Source organism: Colletotrichum graminicola (assembly GCF_000149035.1).
Source record: "Colletotrichum graminicola M1.001 genomic scaffold supercont1.4, whole genome shotgun sequence".
In the NCBI taxonomy this organism is placed as follows: domain Eukaryota; kingdom Fungi; phylum Ascomycota; class Sordariomycetes; order Glomerellales; family Glomerellaceae; genus Colletotrichum; species Colletotrichum graminicola.
This window is the reverse complement of record NW_007361008.1, coordinates 150,395-168,581: the sequence shown is the minus strand read 5'-3', so window position 1 is coordinate 168,581 and position 18,187 is coordinate 150,395. Positions and strand designations below refer to the sequence as shown.

General features: G+C 56.9%; 5 protein-coding genes across 5 annotated transcripts; 2 read left to right on the top strand and 3 right to left on the bottom strand.

Annotated features, from left to right (window-relative positions):
* Nucleotides 1-2,978: 2,978 nt before the first annotated feature.
* On the top strand, nt 2,979-4,870 carry GLRG_01353 (bZIP transcription factor; the record flags this gene model as incomplete). The annotated part of the gene is made up of 2 exons (XM_008092038.1): nt 2,979-3,763; nt 3,826-4,870. The coding sequence occupies 2 exons, from the start codon at nt 2,979-2,981 to the stop codon at nt 4,868-4,870; spliced, it is 1,830 nt and encodes a 609-aa protein (XP_008090229.1).
* A 5,558-nt stretch (nt 4,871-10,428) lies between these two features.
* Nucleotides 10,429-12,700, bottom strand: GLRG_01352 (uncharacterized protein; the record flags this gene model as incomplete). Its single annotated transcript, XM_008092037.1, has 6 exons — nt 10,429-10,477; nt 10,931-10,995; nt 11,318-11,376; nt 11,462-11,495; nt 11,590-11,803; nt 12,015-12,700. 6 exons carry the CDS (start codon nt 12,698-12,700, stop codon nt 10,429-10,431), a joined length of 1,107 nt encoding a protein of 368 aa, XP_008090228.1.
* Nucleotides 12,701-13,797: 1,097 nt separating this feature from the next.
* GLRG_01351 (uncharacterized protein) lies at nt 13,798-15,433 on the bottom strand (the record flags this gene model as incomplete). The annotated part of the gene is made up of 6 exons (XM_008092036.1): nt 13,798-14,330; nt 14,452-14,504; nt 14,558-14,669; nt 14,721-15,194; nt 15,246-15,320; nt 15,382-15,433. The coding sequence occupies 6 exons, from the start codon at nt 15,431-15,433 to the stop codon at nt 13,798-13,800; spliced, it is 1,299 nt and encodes a 432-aa protein (XP_008090227.1).
* Nucleotides 15,434-16,006: 573 nt separating this feature from the next.
* Nucleotides 16,007-17,065, top strand: GLRG_01350 (tho complex subunit 7; the record flags this gene model as incomplete). Its single annotated transcript, XM_008092035.1, has 1 exon — nt 16,007-17,065. The coding sequence occupies one exon, from the start codon at nt 16,007-16,009 to the stop codon at nt 17,063-17,065; it is 1,059 nt and encodes a 352-aa protein (XP_008090226.1).
* Nucleotides 17,066-17,303: 238 nt separating this feature from the next.
* On the bottom strand, nt 17,304-17,863 carry GLRG_01349 (tubulin-specific chaperone Rbl2; the record flags this gene model as incomplete). The annotated part of the gene is made up of 2 exons (XM_008092034.1): nt 17,304-17,504; nt 17,684-17,863. The coding sequence occupies 2 exons, from the start codon at nt 17,861-17,863 to the stop codon at nt 17,304-17,306; spliced, it is 381 nt and encodes a 126-aa protein (XP_008090225.1).
* Nucleotides 17,864-18,187: the final 324 nt, after the last annotated feature.

Sequence of the window (18,187 nt, the reverse complement as noted above, 5' to 3'; positions counted from 1 at the left end):
GATAACGGTGACTCTATGGTTTACCGTATGATATCTCATCTGTCAAACTCTCCGTCTCACGCCGTGTTCCAGCCCTCTGATCAACGATGTGCCGAACGGACCTTGGTCTGAGCTGCGAACCCAACCCCCATCGTCTGACCGTGACCGTCTGACCGTGACCGCCATTCCATTTACGTTCTCACCAAGCCTGACCCTTCCGTCTTGTGGGGGTGACTTTTTTGGCCAAAAAGATTTTTCGCGTCCAAAAATCATCTTGTTCCTCCCACCCCAATTTGTCCCCGTTCTCCATTGGTCGGTTCCGGCTTGCGGCCGAACCGTCTCGTCTCGACTGACCCTCCCCGCTCGCCTGTGTCTTCCGGCAAGATCCCCGTCCATCTGAACCCGGCGCATCGAGGTCACGACCTGAAGGTCGAGAATGCAAAGGCCTAGTCTTCCTCCTTTTTCACCACTGACCTCATTCGCGGGCCGAAGCCTGTCGTACCCAGCTTGACACCCGCATACCCGGCCATGCTTTTCTGGAACAGAGGAGAGCCACAGGACCGACCGACTGAGCGCACAGAGAATCCAGTCGGGGCGCATCGCCTGGGCGTGGGGTTGGGTTTCTCTCTCCGAGTCTGCGCACTCGGTACAGAGTATCCGTAGTCGTCTCCCATGTACCTACCGTACCTTCCAACTCGTTCCTTACCTCAGCGTGCGTACCTACCTTCCTGTCCTTCCCTGCCTGCTTTGCCGTTGGTTGCTAGGTATTCTCAAGGTCCCCAAACACACCGTAGTCCAAAGCCCCGCAGCGTTTCCTGCTGTACTACTACTTACAAACCCTCTTCGGCCTCGGTGTACCTCTCCTACTTCAGCAAGCCGAACGGTACCTTGGCCTGCCATGCCTGCCTCCCTTCCCTTGGGTACCTACCACGGGACGACGGCGAGCACTATCGAGTTGATAGAGTCCGTGACGAGAGTGTTCGAGGCGGTCTAATGCCAAACAGAATCCCTGCTCAATGCTCAATGCTCAATGCTCCTAACCTTTGCCCGTGTCTTGTTCCAAGGAATCGTTCTACGGCGCCGCCTGCCTGTCCCTCGACCTGCCATGCCAACCCGGCCCTCGCCCATGGCTGGGTCAATTCATCATGACAGGACACACTGACAGGCTGCCTGAGAGCATTCATCTCCCGTCGTCTAGGAGGGAACAAGGACCACGACAGGGACAAGCAGCGTGTAGCAGACATGCATTGTCAAGGGCCCGGAATTCAGCGAAGCAGGGAAAAGAGGAGATATCTTGCCTTGGCATCATGATCTCCGTCTGCTACCTAGGTAGGTAGGTACTCTCAGTCTCAGTCTCAGTCTCTCTCTCACTCTGAGTGACTAGTGTAGGTACACGCCAAAGAGTGTACTTTCTCTGCGTCTCTCTCACTCGCGCGAACATCATGTCTGTTGCTCTCTGGCTGCCGACTGGGCTCGCTCATCACACACCCACTCCATCCATCTGTCGGCCACCCTCCACAACGAGTGACCATACACCCACCAATGCGGTGGGCTGCCCTTCTTTCCGAGAGCAAAAGAGAGAGAGTGTGTGTGTGTGAGGCAGGAGCACACACACACACACTCTCTCTCTCTCACTCTCTCACTCTCTCTCACACACTCTCTCTCTCTCCCTCCCTTTCTCCACCTAGCACTCCGTCCGTCTCCTCCCCTCTGTACCGTACCGCACCGCACCGCACCGCACTACTAGCCGTCCGTCGCAAGCTCTCCCCTCTCTGTGTCTCTCGCTCAAACTCTCGAATCTCTATCCCGGCTCGGTCTCGCGTTCGTCGTTCCCCACTAGCCCTTTAACCCTGGACTAGGATCAAGACCCTAAGCAGCCTGACCTTCCACACTACCCACGACCTTACCTTACCTTACTGCGACCCACCTCTCCTCTTCCCTCCTCCCCCATCCCATGTCTACCGTATTCTTTTCTCGAAGCCAAGGAAGTAAGTACCTAGCCCCCACCGTTTTACCACCAAGTACCTCACATCCCGAGACTGGCGCAGAAGTGCCGCCTTTGCTATTGAAAATACAAATCCATCCCTCTTCACTCACACACTGCATACAAACGTATATACATACATACATCCGGCACCCCGTCTTGGACCATCTCCCCATCGTTGCAACACACAGTTGTTTATTATTGTCCCATCATCCATCCTTCTTCCACGTACCTCTTCTCTCTCCCTCTCAACTCATACGCTCACACACACACACACACACACACACACACACACACACACACACACATACACACATACACCAACGCACACGACCCCTCCGGTCCTCATCGACTCTCGTACATACATACTCGAAGCTTTCCCCCGCCCTGTGTCTGACTGACCTGCTCGACTTGCCACAAAGATCTGGAGTGCATTGCAGCTCCGTACTACACGAAAAGAAGAACCGATCCCCCAAGCCTGTAAGTGTGTTCCAACTTCCCCCTTCGGGTCGTTCGTCATCCTACCCTCGTTCTGCACGCACTGCCCTTTAAAACTTCCGGCCACCCTCCACCCGTGCGCGCCCTCTCATCCCATCATCCCATCTCATCCATCCCATCCCCACCAGCCTCTCTTATCACTCATCCCGCTCGACCACCTCCGCCCTCTGCTTTTTCCTCGCCTGCTTTCCCTCACTCTAGCCCGCGCATCTGCTTCTTGTAGTATCTTGACAAAAAGATCAAATTCCCACTACATTCCCCCCCTCTCTCACTACATGCACCCACCGCCTTCATCACTTCATCCACACAGCCAGCTTTAGGCGCATCTTGCCCTTGTCCGCGAGTCACTCACAGCAGGATCGGATCCCCACATCTCACTCCATCCCAAAAATAAACCCTGGACCATCTTCACCGCCGCCCTCGACTAACACGACGGAAAAGATTAGAAAATAGGCACCATTGCTATCAGAGCACAAAACCGCAGTCATCACCCGACTGCTGACCACACATACCAGAAATGGTCTCAACATACCAGATGCCGGCCTACTACAGATCGACACCCTTGACTGTAGACACAACACAAGCGCAAAAGTACTACGAAGAGGAGGACCACAGCATCTTGGACGAAAACATCTTGGACCACAGCGCACTCGATTCGGGTCTCGAAATGTCGCCTCCCATGGCCGGTAGCCGGAGAGAATCATTCGCCGTCGGCGGCTCTCTCTTCTCACCCAAAACGGAAGACTGGCAGTCGGTCGATATGCAATCAGTGCCGTCCAACAACCCCTTCATGGAACAGCACAACAACAACCCCTTCATGCGCCTCGACCATGCCCAACCCTCTCCTTTCGGCCACCAAGGCAACCCCTGGTCTCTCAGCAACACGTCCGGCTCCTGTACTCCCCTACAGCAGTTCGATGGCATGCCCGCCGAGTATGACAACAGCACGCCCATGTTCCAAAGACCCGTCCAAGGCCAGACGCCCTTCACCAACCCTACCGGCCAGATCAACATGTTTGCCCCCATCGGCTCAGGGAACCAGTCCATCCCGACCTCTCCGCAGAAGGGCTGGCTCGGCCAAGCCGAATCCATGGCCAAGAAGATGCGCCCTGGAAGCCCCGCCATTCGCTCTCACAACGACATGAGGAGGGGCGATGGTATCAGGAAGAAGAACGCCCGCTTCGACATCCCGGCCGAGCGCAACCTGAGCAACATCGACCAGCTCATCGCCCAGTCCACCGATGAGCAGGAGATCAAGGAGTTGAAGCAGCAAAAGCGACTGTTGAGGAACCGACAGGCAGCGTGAGTGAACCCCCACCCCTCTATCTCTCGCTCGGGATGCCCGTGACTAACACATGATACAGGCTTGACTCTCGCCAGAGAAAGAAGCAGCACACCGAACGTCTGGAGGATGAGAAGAAGCAGTTCTCCGCCGTCCTCACCGACATGGAGGAGGAGATGGCCGAGATGAGGAAGCAGATGGAGCAGCTTCTGAGGGAGAAGCAGTTCAACCAGGAATACATCGAATCGCTTACTATGGAGAAGGAGGAGATGATCCGCGCTCACACGATCGAGACGGGCGAACTCCGCAAGAAGGTCAGCGTTCTCACCGACCACGTTCAGCGTCTCGAGAACGCAGCCATGACCGCCCCCTCCAACAATGCCTTCGTCTCCAGCTACGACGACATGGACGGCATGACCATGCCCGGCACCTGGGACAACGTTAACTTCCTCGGCGAGTACTCGATGGAGCAGGAAGTCAAGCAGGAGCTTCAGGTCGTCCCGACGAAGAAGGCCGAGGCAAGCTTCCCTGCCGAATCGGAAAAGTCCTCGTCCCAGGGCGGTATTCTCTTCATGCTCTTCCTCGTGGGCGCATTTGTCCTGTCGAGCCGCTCCACCCCTTCCATCCCGCGAGTGTCGGAAGACGTCCGTGCCGAAGCCGCCACGCTCCTCGAAAACGTCTTCAAGGACGCCGGCATCAACGAGGCATCCAACACCATGAACGCCGTCGCTCCTCAGCCTTCTGGCGGCTCGTGGGTGGACAACTCGGCCGTGTCCATGGGCGACACGTCGATGGGCGGCGTCGTTCCCTCAATGCTCGGTCAACTCGGTGACTCGCTCACTCAGCCCACGGACGAGCAGGCCAACGAACAGCTCTTCGGCCTCTCGGCTGCCCAGTACAACGGCGTCAACTCTCAGGACTTCCTCAACAACGCCCCCGAGCGCTCCACGAGCCAAGGGCGCAAGAACCTCGCTGACGCCCTCGCGGCGATGCGGAGCACGAAACAGTCGGCGGCCGAGGTCTACACTAGATCTCTCCTTTGGGACCAAATCCCCAGCGAAGTCGTCAGGAACTTTGCCAAAATGGTGTCGGAAGGCAACAGCGCCAAAGCCGGCGCCAACGAATAATGAAGACAAGACGAAAAGCGATGCACGATCACCACGTTCAACAACTCTCAACTCATTAGCGCATTCACATGCATACACACACATGCCCCCCACCAAAAAAAAAACCCCCCGTATCTTTTTTTTTGTGTGGAATTGTCTCTTCTTCTTTCTCAGCCGAAGCTCGTCATACACTTCTACCGCTCCCGCGGAACAAAACATCCACACATACAATGTTGCTCACGCACCAAACAAAACCTCTTTTCACCGCCCACGGTCGAAGCTTTTCGGACATACTCTTTATCCATATTTTGTTTTGTTTTTCTCTTTTGTTTTTCGTTTTGATTTTGGAACATTCCGCATTTCCTCTCGGTATCTAGCAAGCGAGCGAGCATTCTTGAAATTCTGGTTTGATATCACTGTGTTTCTTCACATATCTAGTTTGGTATCTACTGCTTTTTCAAGGCGAGGCGGGGTGGTTCGTGAGTGGGCGATTGGCCGGGATAAGGCAACACGGGACGGCCAGCCTTTTCCGATGTTTGTACAATGGGAAACCGGGAAGGGGGCGGTTGGCTTTGGGAACAGGTGGGAGGAGGGCTGGTCGGGGAGGGATCCTGGGTTCATTGGAGGAGAGCAGGTCTCACATACTATGAGGGACGTCATCTCACAAAGAGGGAGCGGAGGCAAGGTGTTTGGACGGGACTGCGATTTAGTTTATTTTTCTTCTTTGTTTTGTGTCATATTTCTTTTGTTGAAAGGAGGTCGCCAGCGGCAGCGGCAGCGGCAGTAGCAGGGCGCCGCGCACATTTGCAGATTGTTTTTTTTTTTTTTTGACGAGAAACGAGAGAGCGTCTCGCGACGAAACGTGGAAACGGAAATGAGTCGAAACGAATCTCATGAATCAATGACAGTCAAACGAAACGAAACATCATCACTGCTCTTAGAAAGCGCTTCTTTGTCCCATCACCCATCAATAATATTGTCCAGTATTACTTGTTCAACCCCCGCGAGACACATCAAACACACATGCATGCTCACAAGTCAAACGAATAGCTAGCACAGCGGTGATTCTTTTTTGGTTACTCGGGGGGACGAGCAGACGTGGCTGGCCTGTCATTGCCCAGATACACCCTTTTTTTCTTTTCTTTTCTTCCATTACTGTAGCTACTACTCCCATCTTGGCAAATGCCGAAAGAAAAGGAAATGGCATGGACTGAACGGCATCACCAAACTCACCGCTCCTTTTTCTCCGTGTGACTTATCCAGACCGTTATGTGACATTGCGAACCATCACGATGGGAAAGGCAGATGACACCGGGTGTCCCGTCCCCTCTCGAGGTGGGAAAGGCTAAAACCAGCCCCCTCCTCCCCTCCAGCGTCGTATGTCCATCGTCTCTTTGGGTCCCCGTCGCCGTGCGTCGCTGATCGTTGGAAGCTGCGGGAGCCTTGGGTGGAGAGGGGTGGGAGGGTCCCGGTTCGGCGTGAGCAGGGGGGGTCACCCTCCCAGAAGGCCGAGGACGCCAGGCGGCTAAACCTGGTGAGAGTTACAGAGAGAGAGCGAGGGCGAGAGACTAGCGCGGGCGGAATGAAGGCGACGGCCGCGGTAAAGGATGATGAGGATGCGGCCATCTTCCATCCTGGATGGCATGTCATGTTCATTGGGGAGGAAATCGGCACACGCACCCCAGGTGATAAGATGATGATGACGGGGGCCTATTGGACTTGGTGAAAGTGTTTGCCTGTTTCGTTTCCCGGTTTCCGAGAGAGAGAGAGAGAGAGAGGATGTAAGTGTACCGGTATACCTAGTATAGAAGTGGGGGGCATCCTTTTCCCCGTGTCGACATTTTGAAATGGCAACCTGATTTTGGACCAGTGAGGAGCGAGAGAAGTACGTGAGTGACCTGCGTCCCCTTCCGGGAATAGGTAGCAATAGATTTCGCGGAAAGGTGGGGAGGATTCTCTCAGAGAGGGTCACTCGGGCAGGCAGAGGTCACCTCGGTTTTGGGGGAAAAGGGTGTGGGGGGAGGCGATGCTCTCGTCGTCGCCACCCTTGTTTACGTCTTCCGAGGTTCTGTATTGGTCGATAATTCGGGGTAGGGGGCAGGTGTTGTGATGTTATTGGTATTATGCGGATTCGGCGCGGCGCGCGACGAGGTGGGCTGAGCCCGTCAAGTCGGGCGGCGGCATGCGGGTAAGAGAGCCGGGCCCTTGCGAACTCCCGGGTGGGGGGGGGGGGGGAATGACTAGACTATTCCACGCTAGGGGGAGAAGGAGAAGCTGCAGACAAGACAATGGAGCCGATGAGAGAGAATGGGATTGTTCGGAAGCTTGGTTGGAGCTTCACAGCTCGGGAGGGAGGAAAAGGAGCTTGTGCGTAGCGTCGTCTTTGTTCCTTTGGCGGGTGAAGAGGACTTGCGCTCGTACGCGCACGCCAAGAATGGTCGGGCGGTGCAGCAGAGGACGGCGATGGGGGGGGGGAGCGTGTTAGTCTCGTTTCCCCGAATTGGAAGATGCGCTGATGACGCACGAGCTCCTTCGCATCGCGAGATGACTACCACGGGGCGATGGAGAAACGAGTGGATGGTACGGCTTTTATTTTTCGACATACCTACGGACTCTCCTCTCCCCCGTCGGGTATTTACGAACAAGTGGGTGAGATGCCAAGATGAATCTCTCGCCGAGATGGGATTTTGGGAGGGTAATACGACAGGCAGCCACACATACACACCCTCTTATGGCAGGTAGATGGAGGAGAAGAAAGCAGGGAAGAGACCGAGAGAGGTGTGGCTCATCGCGTGGCGTTCGTTTGGGAGGGCATCTGTCTTCATGTCGCCGCGCAGAAACGAGAACTCCCACTCCACCCCTCCGTCTTTTGGACTGTCGGCATGTCTCAGACACCTCCAGAGGCCGCATGCTTGGGCTCGCGCTCACGGGAGCAACTCTCTCTCTCTCTCTTTCTTCCGGATCTGCTTGCTCCCGCCGTCCATGTCTGCCCTCGTGTGCCGCCGGGTGTAAGTCGTTTTCTCGGGTTGCGCATCCATGCGTGATGTATCTATCAACATCTGTGTGATAGGTGATATGCGGCAAGTCATCTTAGCCTCGCTCTCGCTTTTCTCCTTTCACCAACAAGAAGCACCCGGAGGAATCAGCTGCGAACGCCGGCCGGGGGGTTAGGTTTACTAAACGTAGCTAAGGCAAGGTCGAACCCTCGTTGGCGCGCCGCGACCCCACGTCGTGAGAATCCCGCCCTCGAGAGTGTCTAATCACCGAATAGACGCGCACTTATGCCGTCGGTGAAGAAGCGGTCTGACGGAAAACGGCCGCTCGCTCACCCTGCACGCGTTACCCGGTTCTCCTCACCTCGTAGCCCGGATCGCGCCAAGGCAGAGGCAACGAGCAGGTGAGCAGTCATGATGCAAAGTTACGAGCCGGCGTCGTATCACGTAAAAAGTTCGGATGTCGTTCATCTCTCTCCCTCTCTCTCTTTCTCTCTCCCCCTCTGCCCGCCACCTTCCGGAGAAGCACCCCGCGCGATCGAGACCGGTAAAGTTCGTTTCCGGGCCTAGAGGTGAGGCCAAGGTGAGTCTAGGTGCAAGAGAGCGCGAGATTGTGCTGACGTTGCACCCGCTCATTGGGCACCCCGCGCGCTCTAGCTCTTTGCAGAAGGGAACCGCCCTCGATCCCGCCTGGAATATACGACGTAAACCAAACTCTACACAAGAAGAAAATAAAAAAAACGTCGTTCGATTGCAGCTCCCCCCCCTCGCCCCGTTCTTGAGAACTAAAGCACCTACTACTGCATCTCTCGGAGAGAAAACTCGTAGCAGGCGAGTACCCCCGGACACACTAGCTGCATTACGTATATCTGCCATCATGACAACTCGGGCTGCTCTTCGCATCCTTGGCATCCGGGGCGTCGGCTGGGTTCGAACGCACACCGTTTTGGGGGGGGGCATGCGACGGAGGAGGACGGGACGGGACGTCACGTAAGAAACGGTCAGAAGAGAGGGCAATGGACTTGGGAAACGGTACGACAATAGTCCTCTTCTCTCCCCTGACGCCCCAAGAAGACGTGACTGGCCCTCCCGGTCTTCCGTGCGTGAGTCCCACGTTGTAGCCAGGTGCAAGTGCTGCCAGGAATGCAGGGCGCCAGCAGTGTCTTGTCGCGGGGGCTGGCTGTCTCACCGAGTACATCGCACCGTCCCCCCCGGTGTATCTCTCCCATCCAAGCTGCCTGCAAACCCCCGTCCAGGAACCGCGGCCACCCCTCCGTACAGGTTGGCCCTACGCCCATCTGTGCCCCCGACTCCACGGGAGCTTCGCAAAATGGGTCGGAGCAGAGGAACGGGGCAGAGACCACTTCTTCCTCGCGTCGGAAAAGGGGGCCATGGAGCCTGAAGACGGTAGGTCCGCGAGAGCCCCGTCGTCCGCGTTGTCGATATGACTCGGCCGTGCAGCGGCTTCCGAGCCCTCTTTCCTTCCTTCTCTCCCATCTTTCTTTCAGGGGGAGGGGGAGGGACGATGCGACGATGCACACGGCGAGCCCGTGAGGTTGTAAGACGTCGGGAGGGGCCCTGTCTCGGGCCGGCCGAGAACAGCCGCCGGGCGTCGCAAACAAGGGGAAGAGGTCCACCCACCCCCGGGTGCCGATGATTGCCTATTCCGTCTCCGTCTCCGCCCCCGGCCGGAACAGTCGAGTCAGTAAGAAAAAGCAAGGTAGATCTCAATTTCTATTATTGGCCGTGGAGCATCCGGCATGGCGACGTGCAGGGTATGTTTAAACAATAAATAGCTCCAGAACAAGAAAAAGGGACGATGGTAGCGCATCCCTTCCCGGTCCTCAAGATAACTCCTCAGTGTACCCAAGCAGTGAACCTCCCACAACCACTCTTCCCAAGACAAGCCGTATGTGTACATGTGTGTGTGTGTGTGTGTGTGTGTGTGTGTATGCATGGCTCAGCCAGTAAAGAAAAAGCCAGCTTGGCGCGGCATGCGTCCAAGACAAAGGCCCCGAACCTATCCGCGACAGCTGCCCTGCTCTCCCCCGTCTTCTTCACTCCGCCCAGCCCCCCCCCCCCCCCCCCCCCCCACAGCACGCAAGACCTGCAGGCCCCTCCACGGCGCACAGCATAGGCCTATCGACCATCCATTCGCTGTTGTACGTTTTGCGTCACCTGAATTGCCATCTCCGTCCTCCCCATACAGTCTTTCAAGAGTCGCTCAAAAGGAAGGGGGGGGGGGGAGGGGGTGACGGGGAAGAGGGGCAGATAAACAAACAAGCTCCTTGTTTTCGTGGTGCTGTATTCTGTATTCCGTACCGTGCCCGGCTACAGCAACGCTTTTCAGCGCGGTTCAGGGAGGGTGCGCACCCGCCGTGCCGTGTGACGATCTTGCGCGTCGGTGGCACCGTGCGGCAGGAAGAAAGGGAGTCGCCGACGGGGCTGCACGGGGCCGCCGTCCGCACACACCCGTTTCGAGTATGCGACGCCGTGTCACCGATGGTTCGGCCGTCTTGCGCACACGTAGGTAGTCGTAGTCCCCCCTTCTCCCTCCTCTCGGACAACTTCTACCCGTTGTGCCTGCTACTTCTTCTCTTTGCCCGCACCCGGGTTGTACTTCTCCTTCCAAATCCTGTTGAGGGGGAGGGGGCTCTCGTCAGTCTTTGTGTTACAGAGCATGGTGGTCAGATCACACTGGCGCCAGGTCATGGGGCGATGGCGTCAGGAACGGGAATACAGAGGAAACCGGCAAGAGATCGCGATGCACCACTCGGAAAGCGGCATCGAGACTCGGGGTATCTGCGCTCAAGGGCTGCGGTGCAGCGCAGTACAGCTTGCAGCAGCACCAGGTAATTACGTGCAGCTCTGGAAGCTTACTGTCATCCAAGAGGACGAAAGCAGGGCGAGCTGCCACGCCAAGGGGCCGGAGACCTCGCGAGCCTATCAATGCCGCAGCACGAGAGTCATCCGCGACAGGAGCTGCAGCCCTCTCCCCCCTGAGTGATACATACGCCAAGCCCAACTCTGGGGAACCCCCCCCCCCGCGCACGAAAGCCAGTGGGATAAAGTGACGGGCAAGACTTACCAGGAGTTGCCTAGTGTTTTGTTGCCGTTCTTTTCGGCCAACCGGTAGTAACGGGCTGCTGCAAACTGGACATGTTGTCAGCCTCATGTGATGGAATTGACCATGCGTCTTGCGCGCGGGTGCCGAGTGGTGGCTGCTTTTCGCGGCCGCTGTGTTGATGCCCAACCCCGACCAAGCAGCTTTGCCGACGACCCCAAATGGTTGTCAAACGGGCATCGGCACTCGTCCCATGACATGTGCACTTGCTGATACGAGCTATGCATAACACGGGGGCTGCTGTGGCTGATGCTGTCCTGGCCCAGGGACCAAGCCCCAGGTCTTGGTTTGCCAGCTCGGATGGACGCATCATCACGAAGGAACGGGTGGTAGGTATATGACCAAACGTACCTTGTCCTTTTTGCAGCCGAAGCCCTCGAGGTAGCACCAGGCGATTTCATTCATGGCGTCTGAGAAGAGCGAGGCTGGTTAGCGTACCCAATATGTTTGCATCGGGCCTCGACGCCCAGCAACGAACCATCGGGGCATACTCACCACTGTCTCCAAGATTCGCCGCTGTCTCATAGTACTGCCGCGGCATGTCAGTTCTAGCCGCTCAGGCATAACTACGACTTCGGCGGCGTTCTTTCGCCCTCCGTTGTCCTGTGGACGGCTCAACTCACTTGCTTAGCCGCGATTGGGTCCTTCGGGGTCCCCCAGCCGTGCCTGAAGGAGTTCGCCAGCTCGAAGATGGCCAGAACGAGCTCGCCTTTGGCGGCGCCTCCCTTCTTCAGGCCGGCCTTCAACGCCATTTGCTCAACGTTTGCCGCGTTCGATGCCGCCGCAGAGAGGTACTTGATCGCCCCTTCTGGATCAGGCTCGCAGCCCCAGCCGTGTCTGCCAACAGCCACTGATCAGTAAGCCGCGTCATTGAAAACCAAAGCATCTGGCCATCGTGGCACCTGTAGAGCGTTGCCGAAGTCTCCGGCGCAATGTGATCGCCTGGCGAGCCATGACACTCGCGCATGGGAACATCCCCATAGGCGCGGAGAGGCACGATCAACGTTGCCGCGCAGGGCCCAGGCCAGTCCAGACCAATCCAACTCACCTCAGAGCGAGACCGTAGAGAAACTGGCTAAGGGTGTTGTTCGCCCCTTTAGGATCGGCCAGACGGGCAAACATGGCTGTCGACTTCTCGAAATCCCCCGCCTCGTGCAGCCGGATGGCCTCCTGGATGTCCTCGTCTATGGCCGGGGACGACACCGCCGCGCTCAGGGACCGCCCCCTCGTCGTCGTATTCCCAGACTCCCCGCCAACCGCCGGGGTCTCTGGCCTGCTCTTGTTCGCCGACGCCAGGATCGTCGCGCGCTTCTCCCATTGCAGCTCGTCTTGTTCGCCCTCGGCCGTGGTTACGATGTCGGGTAGGTTCTGCGGGACGTTGTCCGACGAGGCGGGCGAGCGGCTGAGGTGCAGCCGTTCCGACAGCCGTCTTCCGCTTCTCCTGGCGGACGTCGTGCTCGTTTGGGACGACGCGGAGACGCTGCGCGATCGGCTACCGAAGAAGACATCGAGGCTGCGCCGGGGCTTCTGGTCGACGGGGCTTTCGTTGGGGTTCAGGAGCTGATCCTTACTTTCGCCCGTCGGCGCGCTCGGGGGGTGGATGACCTCTTGCGAATGGGTATCTGATCGGATGAACTTGAATTCGGGGGCGGCCAGCCTGTCTACGGCATCCTGGCTGCTGGTGTCGCCATGCTCGAGGTGTTCCTTTTTCTTGAGGACGTCGCGTAAACCCATGATGACGTCTGACGATTAGTGCGATCCCGACGGACACGTATTAAAACTGGAGAAGAGGAAGGAGACAAAGGCACAGTAAAGCAGAAGAAGAATGTATATATCTGGTCGGAAAAAGAATAAACATCAAGTCCTCGTGAGAAAAGGAGGCTTGGTTAAGTTGGTGACGACTCGGTCGCATGCAGTGCAATCCACAGCCCGGAAACTGGATGGTACAGTGCCCTCCAACAAGGGGCGGTGCACTTCCTCCAACAAGGCCACCCTTGGGGACCCGATTAGCGTCTCGCAAGCGTCTGACCCAAGAACAGAGGGCTCTCAGTCACCGTACATCTGTGGCGCTGAAACCCCCCCCCCCCCCCCCCCCCCCACGATTCAATGAGGGGGCGCCATTCAGGTAGATCCAAGTACGTTACTAGTAGTGATAACGAGAAGTGTTTTTTTGAGATGCGTATGTGTCAGCGCGAGCAAAACAATGACATCTGAATTCAGGAGGTTTACAGGGGGTGGCAAAAGAAGCACAAAATTTAAAAATCACTTGGGATGACGGATGGCGGGGTAAATTTTAATTGATATAATTGAGACACCCGGTCCCAGGCCAGATGGGGGTCGGCCCGCACGGCGAAATGATGCTGGGCCAAGGTCAAAATTTCGCTGTCACCGCCCCCGACACGACACTTTTCTGCATGGTGGCTTTCCCTAATTTCACCAGTTTCTTTCTCACCAATTACAGCCTACGTACTCCGTAGTATATAATCAAATGCTGATCGGTATACATCACTTGTCACTATTGTCGGCCATGGTATGGTGAAAACAAGTTTGTTCCAATATTTCTCTTTTGTCTCTATCCTTTCTATCATGGTTCTGCTTCAGCAGCTTCATCTTCTGAAAGCATGGTATTAATGCTCCAGTCGTTTTCTTCTTCTCCGGGGGTATCGTTTGTTGTTCTCCCCAGTCGTTCCCGCGATTGGCAGACGTCCGCCATAAATGAGACTCGACTCGGCATCTCCCTAGCCTGGACTCCCTCATGGAGTGGATAGCAAACATGTCAGTAAAAGAGATGAACCGAAACGGCCTTCTCCATAGGTGGCACGAGATCACGATCAGAAAGAGATAAAGTCCTTCTGGACCTTGAAGTCAGTATCATCACCAACGCCGTCGGTGATAAACTCCTCGACCTCGTCCGAGTCCACGTCGTCGCTGTCGACGGACTCGGCATCGCTCGACAGATCCTCCGTCTCGTCCTCGGACGTGCGCTTCCGAAGGACGCTTGCCCTCTCGCGGTGAAGGAGCTTACAGCCCTTCTTCTTACACTTGCCCGTGTTGCTGAAGTCGGGGCACTCGAAGACATGCCGCTCTTCGCACTCGTCTCCCTTGTCGCAGTAGCCGTACATACCAAACGAACGGCAGACCAGGGCACCTGGGGACACACTAGAGTGAGCATAGGGGCAGTTGGGATTCGCACAGTTGCCCTTGATGAAGTGGACGCATGTTGGGGTGCGTTGGGGCGTCAAGTCATGGGAAAGATCACAAGACTCCCCATTGGCGCAGTTCCCTTTGTGCAGCAGCTCTCGGCAGACGGCCACTCTCGAAGCGTCATGGACGTATCGGCAGGCCGGGCCCTTGGCGCATGAACCTAGATTGAAAATCGTCGTGGTTAGTGGTGTCCAGTACTCATACCCACATGCCTAAGAAATCGTCCAGCCTGTTTGAGCGGATAACGGGTGGGTAGCCGGATGAGATTGTGAATGAAATACCAGTCAGCGAAAACATGCTGCAAGGCACGTCGACCTTCTTGACGCCGTTTTGGCTGGGCAAGTAACTAAAGTTAGCGGTTGTCGATCATGAAAAGGGCCATCGTACCGTTGAGCTTTGAGCACACCGGCTCGGTACAGATTGCCGGTCTTGCTTCGGTGAAACTTGACACCTCCGACAAAGGCGACCTTCGGCGTCGCGCTGACGGGATGGAGATCTCCTATGAGACTGTGAGTGTACCCTGCCTGGCAGGAGAGACGTGGCGACGCACCCGACACCTTGATGAGCTTGCTTCCGCTGTGAGCGACGCGGAAACGAATGCCTTGAATCTCAACTTCGTGATTGCCTGTAGCTGTGGCGTTAGTAGGGGTGGGCGGCATTCTTGCCTGGCCTCCGTAGCGATGGAAGTGATTAGCAAGCTGCGACTGCTCGTGCGCATCCTGCTGGCGGTTCTTCCGCTGCCGCGATGCCTCGATAGCCTTAACGTGCGCTTCATTGTTCTTCTCGTAGACGGCAGAGTTGATCAGCGACCTCTGGCCACGGGTGTTCTTAGAAATCCAAGAGCCGGATGACCCGCCTGAGCCGCCCGAGGCCTCGGGCGTGAGCGAGTCGGACGGCGGCGTTTGCGTGCCACCGTTGTTGTTCAGCACCAAAGATCGGTGGCGAAACCCCGAGGGCCCTCGGGTTGAGGGGTAAGGCTCGACGCGATGCTTATGGGGGAAGCCGCCGTGTCGGTGAGTGTTGTCTACGACGTGTGAGTGTCGGGACGGCCCCTGGGTAGAAGTATTGGACGTACTCCAGCTGTAGGAGGCCTGGCTGCTCGGGACCGATTGTACGCCGGCCTGCTGAGCCTTGTGGAGGTTGATCTTGCCTATTTGCCACCAGATTAGAATCCGCGCAATTTTCGCTGTTTGTTAGTTGTGAGACGGTACCAGCAAGTTGGCCGATCCTGGCCAGCAATTCTTGTTCCTCCTGGGAGGGCATTTTCTTCTACCAAGAAAGTCGCGCAGTATCGTAAGACTAAGTTCGGTGGGTTTGCCGAAAGAGTTATTACTATTGCGATCGAAGGTATTTTGTGTTGTTGCAGGGTAGAAGATGAGATCACAGCGCCTTGGACGGGGACGCTTTGACTTTGCTCCCGGGGGGGGGGGGGAGGGGGGGGGTGCAAGTGGAGACAAGCACATGATATCCACTTTAACGGCGCTAAAGATCCACCAACCAATCCCAACTAAGAATGGCTCCTACGGCAAGGCTGAGAGAGAAAGTATGGGAAGGAAGCTTTCTTTTGACTTTTGTGAAGATCTAACCATCTCGAGCGTTGATATCAGGCCGAGAATTGCATCTGGCCCTTAGCGCTGCACCGCGTAGGAGATCTTCCATGCCCTCAAAGCACGAACAGACCTATCCTGAAGTCATTGTCGAACGACAGGGCCTTAGTGAACAGCTCAAGACGCGGTTTGACCCTTGACGACCAACACCACCACCACCACCACCACCATAACCACCACCCCGACCACTCGATTAGCCAACGCGGGATTCGAGAACAAGCAGGGCACCATGGCGTCGTGGAATCTCTTGGATGATAAGGAGGAGCAGGAGCTGCATAAGACGCGGCTGGTCAACATCGAAGAGAAGCCGTTCAAACGAATCACCAAGAGACTGGTGTCCATCACCACAATCGCAAACTCCCAGCTGAAGCAACAACCCACCCCGCCGCCCGAGGACGCCAACGACGAGGCGGGAACCGACGGCGAGACGGCGAAGCATGAGGCCGCCGCCAAGAACCTCCGCGAGATCGACCAGATCAAAGACGACCTCACGCTCGACTTCGCCGCCTTCGATAGCAGCATCGCCCGCCTGCAGTTCCTCCTCGACGCCAACGTCCGCGAGCGCGAGCGCTACAAGGCCGACCAGCAGCGCATCCTAGAGGAGTGCCAGAACGTCCGGGCCAACAACGCGCGGCTGCGCGAGCAGCTCGAGGGCGCCAAGGCCACGCTCGCCCAGCGCAAGGAGTACGACAAGCTCGCCAACGCGCTCATGGCTAAGGGCCTGCGGCCGCGCGGGGAGCAAGAGTCGAACCTGAAGAAGCTCGAGGAGGAGATCCGCGACCTGGAGAAGGAGAGCGAGACGTACGCCGTCACCTGGCGCGAGCGCCGCGACCAGTTCAGCAAGATCATGGACGAGGGCATGCTGCTGCGCAGGCAGATCCGCGACGAGAAGGAGGAGGTCGAGAGGCGCGAAGGCATGAACGAGGACGGCGAGGAGGACGGCGAGGCCTCGAGGGACGGGCAGACGCCCCGGCACGTCTCCAGCGGCAACGTCACGCCGCATCCAGACAGCGGTGCGGCGGCGAGACCGACCTCGGCGCTGGATGGCCAGTCGGAGGAGCAGGCGGACGGTCTCAAGCCGCGGCCGGGTGGCACGGGCAGCTTCTCGCGGTCTGGCAGCGCGGTCCCGAGCCAGAACGGCACGCCCCGTCCCCAACATGACGATGATGAGATTGAAGAGGGAGAGGACGTCGAGATGGATGATCAACAGGACACTCAGATCACTTCCGGAGGCGACACACCCTACATCACGGTGGATGCGCCCGACAGCATGGAGGTTGACAACTAGACACGGGGAAATCACAACTGACCCGGAGAGGCTCATAGATAGTTCAACTGAGATACCCATTGATAAAAAAAAAGCAGCTCGTCTGAACTTGCTCCGCGGCGCTTGCTTGCCCGTCACCCGACAAAACGCAATCGCTAGACCCATCTCCCTTTTTTGTTTGGTTGACATGCGGCGGAAAAAAAAGAAGAAAAAAAGAAAGAGGCAGAGGAAGGGGAAGAGCACGGGGACCAGAAGCGCATCAGGCGGAGCCGGTGGTGTCGGTCACGTAGGTCTTCTCCTCCTTGCCCTTGGCGAGCGCCAGCTTCGCCGTCTCGAGCTCCTCGGGCGCCGCGCCGCCGCTCTCGGCGAGAGCGATCTGCTCCTCCAGCTTGGCGGTTGCGTCCTCGACGCGGGTGCGCAGGGAGGGAAAGATCTTTTGCGTCTCCTCCACGGCGAGTTTCTGGGGCGTGAGCTAGTCAGCATCTCTTTTATATACATGTATATATATATATATCTTCAAGCTGACTTTGTTCCCGTCCGAGGCAAAACATGGCAGACGGCGCTCCATGTCTCGAGACTGGAAGGTCCAGGCGTGAGGGGTAAAATGAAAGGGGAGAGGGAAGGGAGGGCCACACGCACCAGCTGCCTGAGCATGTACTCCCGGTTCCCGTCCTCGTCGGGCTTGCCGTCGTTGATCTCGGCCTCGAGCGTGGCGACCTTGGCCTTCTGTTGGATGAGCTCCTTTTCATAGGAGATCTCCTCCTTGAGGAGCCGGGTGACCGAGAGGGTCGCGACGGTGAGTTGAGAAGGGGGCGGCATGGTGTAGTTGTTGTTATGTATGTCCTTTTCGGGTTTCCCTTTAAGTTTTGGTGGGGTCTGGGTTTTTATTTTTTTTTATTGTGATGATGATGGTGTTCTTTCCATGGGAGAGCGCCTGGCGGTTGGGGAGTAGTTTCGTCGGCGGGGCGTGGGTGGAGGGGTACCGCCTGAGAATGAGTTCTTCCGTTGGAGATTGTGTGTATGCCTCACCGGGTCGTTTCCTGCTTTTTGTTTACACGGGATACCCGACCATTTCCTTTTGCTGCTTGGGCCCGGCTACGTCAAAGGTGCAGGACGGGTGCCTTGGAAGCCACAGTTATGGTG